The sequence below is a fragment of the Nerophis ophidion genome, linkage group LG19, assembly GCF_033978795.1.
Source record: "Nerophis ophidion isolate RoL-2023_Sa linkage group LG19, RoL_Noph_v1.0, whole genome shotgun sequence".
Taxonomy (NCBI): Eukaryota; Metazoa; Chordata; class Actinopteri; order Syngnathiformes; family Syngnathidae; genus Nerophis; species Nerophis ophidion.
In genome coordinates, this window is record NC_084629.1 from 20,903,564 (window position 1) to 20,909,563 (window position 6,000).

At 35.6% G+C, this 6,000-nt stretch overlaps 1 protein-coding gene across 1 annotated transcript in view; it reads right to left on the reverse strand.

Annotated features, from left to right (window-relative positions):
• Positions 1 to 5,419, reverse strand: part of LOC133538162 (aryl hydrocarbon receptor-like) — a 77,980-nt gene extending 72,561 nt beyond the window's left edge. Inside the window, exon 1 of the mRNA XM_061879522.1 lies at positions 4,952 to 5,419. Coding sequence (XP_061735506.1) covers positions 4,952 to 4,992 — 41 coding nt within the window. The 5' untranslated portion in view covers positions 4,993 to 5,419. The remainder of the gene's footprint in view (positions 1 to 4,951) is intronic.
• Between the last annotated feature and the right edge of the window lie 581 nt (positions 5,420 to 6,000).

The window sequence follows — 6,000 nt, forward strand, 5'->3', positions numbered from 1 at the left end:
AAAAGATTACAGTTGGTACAAAATGCGGCTGCTAGACTTTTGACAAGAACAAGAAAGTTTGATCACATTACGCCTGTACTGGCTCACCTGCACTGGCTTCCTGTGCACTTAAGATGTGACTTTAAGGTTTTACTACTTACGTATAAAATACTACACGGTCTAGCTCCATCTTATCTTGCCGATTGTATTGTACCATATGTCCCGGCAAGAAATCTGCGTTCAAAGGACTCCGGCTTATTAGTGATTCCCAAAGCCCAAAAAAAGTCTGCGGGCTATAGAGCATTTTCCGTTCGGGCTCCAGTACTCTGGAATGCCCTCCCGGTAACAGTTCGCGATGCCACCTCAGTAGAAGCATTTAAGTCTCACCTTAAAACTCATTTGTATACTCTAGCCTTTAAATAGACTCCCTTTTTAGACCAGTTGATCTGCCGTTTCTTTTCTTTTTCTTCTATGTCCCTCTGTGTATCGGCTGGGGACATCTCTGCGCTGCTGGTCCGCTACCCTTGGGATGGTTTCCTGCTGGCTCCGCTGTGAACGGGACTCTCGCTGCTGTGTTTGGACTGGACTCTCGCGACTGTGTTGTATCCATTGTGGATTGAACTTTCACAGTATCATGTTAGACCTGCTCGACATCCATTGCTTTCCTCCTCTCTAAGGTTCTCATAGTCATCATTGTCACCGACGTCCCACTGGGTCATTATTGTCACCAATGTCCCACTGGGTGTGAGTTTTCCTTGCCCTTATGTGGGCCTACCGAGGATGTCGTGGTGGTTTGTGCAGCCCTTTGAGACACTAGTGATTTAGGGCTATATAAGTAAACATTGATTGATTGATTGATATATATGTATATATATATTGTACTTTTATAAAAAAAAAAGCAGTATACAAATGGTGTATCGTGTAAATAAAGTATGTATTATATAATATAGGAAATATGATTATGAATATACTATATAGTGTAAATTTAGTAAATAGTATCAATATAGTTAATGGTATAAATCAGGGGTGTCCAAACTTTTTCCACTGAGGGCCATCCATCCATCCATCCATTTTCTACCGCTTATTCCCTTTCGGGGTCGCGGGGGGCGCTGGCGCCTATCTCAGCTACTGAGGGCCACACACGGAAAAATTAAACCATGCGGGGGCTGTTTTGATATTTTTCATTTTCAAACCATAACAAAATATATAGTTTTTTTTTTTTCTTTTTTTACCTTTAGGACTCCCAGGTACCATAGAGGGTCTCCGTCATTAACATGTTAAAAATGAGTCAAATTATTGTTTTCATTTTTTATGTAACGCTTACAGTAAATCTGTATATCAACTTCAGGTTGATATAAAGTAGAAAAAAAAAGAAAAAAAAAAAAAAAAAAAGTTTTATGCATTTTCAGTTTTGCCCGAAGCATTCAGAAAGCAATGTTTGATCTGAATTAATTGGAGCCCTAAAAAATCAGTAATGCAGGACACCATTGATTTAAATGTATTATTATTTCTGAGTAATCACAGTGAAAAAATAAATAAAATCCCAATAAATATCTTTGGGATCCAAAAGGTCCACCACTCATAAAGTGATACATTTTTATTATTATTTGTTTTACTTTCCACACTTAAGTTATGAGATCAACTTCAGATATATCTGTCGATTTTACGTTTGAATTATTATTTTGCTTGTTTTATGCTCTTTTGTCAAAGAAAACACTGTTTCCATAGGGCAACCACACAATATATGCACATCATATTTTCCACATAAAACTTTATAAAGTGAAATATTTGAAGTAATTGGAGCCTTGAATAGGTCAATAACTCATTATAGTTGATGTTGTTTTTTTAGTATTGGCAATAAGAGCAAAATAAATAAAGACAAAAGAAAAACAAACAGCCTGCATGGCAGCTTTGTGTCAACATTGCAACTTTTCCTGTTAGATTTTACCTCATTCTACTTTTTTTAACGTTTTTATTTTTTATTTTTGCAATAGCATTTCCAGAATGTGTGGCGGGCCACTAAACAATTAGCTGCGGGTCGCAAATGGCCCCCGGGTCGCACTTTGGACACCCCTGGTATTGATGTATTGTATAGAGTATAAATGTGATACATGTAGTATGGATATGTTGAATATGCTTTATAGTATAAATGTATACATTTAAGAGTAAAAAGTAGTACATAGTATAAATATGTTGTATAGAGTATAAATGTGGTGTAAATATAATATGTATAGCATAAATGTGGTATAAGTAGTTAAGAATATAAATGAAGTATATAGTACATAGTGTATATAGTATAAAAATAGTACTCAGTATGAATGTAACTTTTATAAATGTAATTTGAATTAATATAATTTGTACAAATGTAGTTGAATTGATGTAATTGCATTAATGTAATTTGTTTGAAAAAATTACATTATGTAATTTGTATTATTATTGTATAAATGTAATTGGTATGAATGTAATTGTATAATTGTAAGTTATATGAATGTTATTGTATATATGTAATGTATATAAATGTAATGTTGTATAATTTGTGGGAATGTTATTGTATAAATGTAATTTGTCTGACAGTAGCACATAAACATGCATTCATTTTTTTTTTTGCATGATTTAATTGAGTTATTGTACATTAAAAAAGTGTAAATATAAGAATGAGGTTTGAGGCAGAAAGCACAAACGAAAATGATCAGCTTCATGTATTTGTGCAAGTGTACCTAATGTGAAGGCCCTCCCTTTTTTGTGAAAGAGGAACATTTTGAATATGTTTTTAAAGTGTGTGTGTGTGTGGGGGGGGGGGGGGGGGGGGGGCATGTTTTATGCTTTTTTTCACCTGCAGTGAGCATGAAATGTGTTTATGCTGCATGATGGACGTCGGCGTGCTTGACCTGCTCCGTTCGCCTTTATCAACGTCACGTGACCGCCCGACGCCCAAATATTTACACAAACATGCAAAACACATCACAATATTGACTTTTCTCATTTTTGTATTTTTTCATACCCACTCTATTCCGCGGGGGAAATAATAGGATGTGAAGAATTCCATCATTTGCGGTAGAATAGTACATCAATGTTACATATATTCATAAATGAACATAATTTACATCTATTATCGAACATGTTGATTTATTCGTATTGATTCGATTGTTTCTTTAAGTGCATTTTTCGTTCCTCACAATTATTTTGCTGATAACTCATCATTTAAATCCAGCAATTTGTTCAATACAAATGTTTGACAACATGACTTGTATTATTAGCGCCACACAATACAAGGAGAAGGAGCTGAGAGGTCGTAATAATAATAAAGATCGAAACATCATCAGAAATAAACATGAGATATTAACAGTTTTTTTCTTTTCGTTTTGAAATGTTTGCAGCATGAGAAAGAATGATTGAAATTTTAAATATTGAAATTGTTACCCGGTTTGTCTTTGAAGGTCAGTGCAGGCCTGCAATGATCCTGCCAGCCACACTCGTTTTACTCATTACGTTTGGTTGGTCCAACACGACTCGGAATACATTGTATTTTCTTAGAAAAAAAAAAGATCTCGAGCATAATTTGCACATATTTCAGTATTTTCTTTGCAAATATTTCAGTATTTTCTTTGCACATATTTCTCCAATTTCTTCGCTCATTTTTCAGTATTTTCTTTGTACATATTTGAGTATTTTCTTTGCACGCATTTCTATGTTTTCTTCGCTATTTTCAGTATTTTCTTTGCACATATTTCTATATTGTCTTTGGACATTTTTCAGTATTTTCTTTGCACATACTCCAGTATTATTTTATTTGCACATATTTCTCTATTGTCTTTGCACATATTTCTATATTTTATTTGCACATATTCCAGTATTTTCTTTGCATATATTTCTATATTGTCTTTGCACATATTTCTATATTTTCTTTGCACATTTTTCAGAATTTTTGCACATATTTGTATATTTTCTTTGCACATATTTGTATATTTTCTTTGCACATTTTTCAGTATTTTCTTTGCACATTGTTCAGTATTTTCTTTGTACATATATCTTTACTTTCTTTGCACATTTTCAGTATTTTCTTTGCACATAGTTCAGTGTTTTATTTGCACATATTTCTATATTTTCTTAGCACATATTACTATACTCTCTTTGCACATATTTATATTTTCTTTGCACATATTTCTATATTTTCTTTGCAAATATATCAGTGTATTATTTGCACACATTTCAGTATTTTCTTTGCACATATTTCTATATTTTCTTTGCACATATTTCTTTATTATCTTCATGCATATTCCTACATTGTTTTGCACATCTTTCACTATTTTCTTTGCACATATTTCTATATTTGGTTTGCGCATATATCAGTATTTCCTTTGAACAAATTTTTATATTTCCTTTGCACATATTTTAGGATTTTCTTTGCACATATTTGACTTAGACAAACTTTAATGGTCCACAGGAGAAATTGTTCCACAACATATTTCTATATTTTCTTTGCACATATTTCAGTATTTTATTTGCACACATTTCAGTATTTCTTTGCACACAATTCAGTATTTTCTTTGCATATATTTCTATATTTTCTTTGCACATGTTTTTTTTCTTTGTACATATTTCAGTGTTTGCTTCGCACATATTTCTATATTTCCTTTGCACATATTTCTATATTTCCATCTCACACATTTCAGTATTTTCTTTCCACACATTTCTATATTTTCTTTGCACATATTTCGATATTGTCTTCATACATATTTCTACATTGTTTTGCACATATTTTAGTATTTTCTTTGCACATATTTCTATATTTTCTTTGCACATATTTTTTTTTTCTTTGTACATATTTCTGTATTTGCTTCGCACATATTTCCATATTTTCTTTGCACATATTTCAGTATTTTCTTTGCAAATATTTCTATATTTCTTTTGCACATATTCGAATATTTCCTTGGCACATATTTGCCTGGAAGAAGACTGGAATGTGACTTACGCTCTCTGGACGGGTTTTCTCCTCTTGCGTCCTGCGTACATGACGCCCGCTGCTTATGTAAGCCTGATGACCCGCAAACACTCTGCGCCTTTTTATTGCTCTACATCGACAAGTGACGCAATTCTCTTTTGCCTTAATTCAACAAATCAACGCTGCGTAAAAAAACATCTTATTAAAAAAAAAAAAAAAAGACGGACTTTTCCTCCGGACTTAAAGCATCGTTCCCCACAGCGTTTCCAGAATGTTCTGCGGCGCGGCGCAAGTGGCTCCAATAATCCGCAATATCAAAAATAATAGTTGTCCCATTGGAGACGTTCTTGTTCCGCGCGTGCACACGCACGCTCGCCAAGATGCTCCGAGTGCACGGTCCGTGCGTGAAAAAGTGCGTAAAGTGAAAGTAAAATGTGCATTTTAATGATCGAACATCGGCACTGCGCTGCAATTAGCGGCCGGGATGCAAGCTGCAGTGAAGAGAGGAGGAGGAGGAGGGGGGAGACGGGTGGGGGTCAGCGGGGGCGCGCATTCCACCAGCGGGCACGCCCGGCACAGATTGGTTGCGACGTGCGCGTTCGAGACGTGATAGGCGGGCGGGGTTTGGGTGCGGGCGCGTACGCGGGAGAATCTCCTGGAGACACGGGGGAGGGGGGCTTGGTGCGGGCACGAGGGCGCGGGCACGTCGACCAATGAGAGGTTCGGCTCAGAGCAAAGAAGGTTTGGTGCTGAGAATTTGGGTCAGAGGTTAGACTCGGACAGAAGTCCTCTGGTCTGTTCCAGGGTCAAACTGCAGCTGTCAGAAAAACTTCAGCAGCGGTTGGAAGGTTTTTTTCACAACAACTTTTTAAAAGTACCTTTTGTGTGTGTAGCTTTAATGCTAATGAGCTGCGTGTGTCTTTAAGAAGTACAATTGTGTACTTTTGACATCAACGCTGTAAGTGTGCACTTGTCCAACATAATACATGTCATGTATCACATACAACCATTTCACTTTAACAAATGGGACAGGAGGATTCAAATGTTAGCAACACGTGCGCTACATGCTAACATTACAT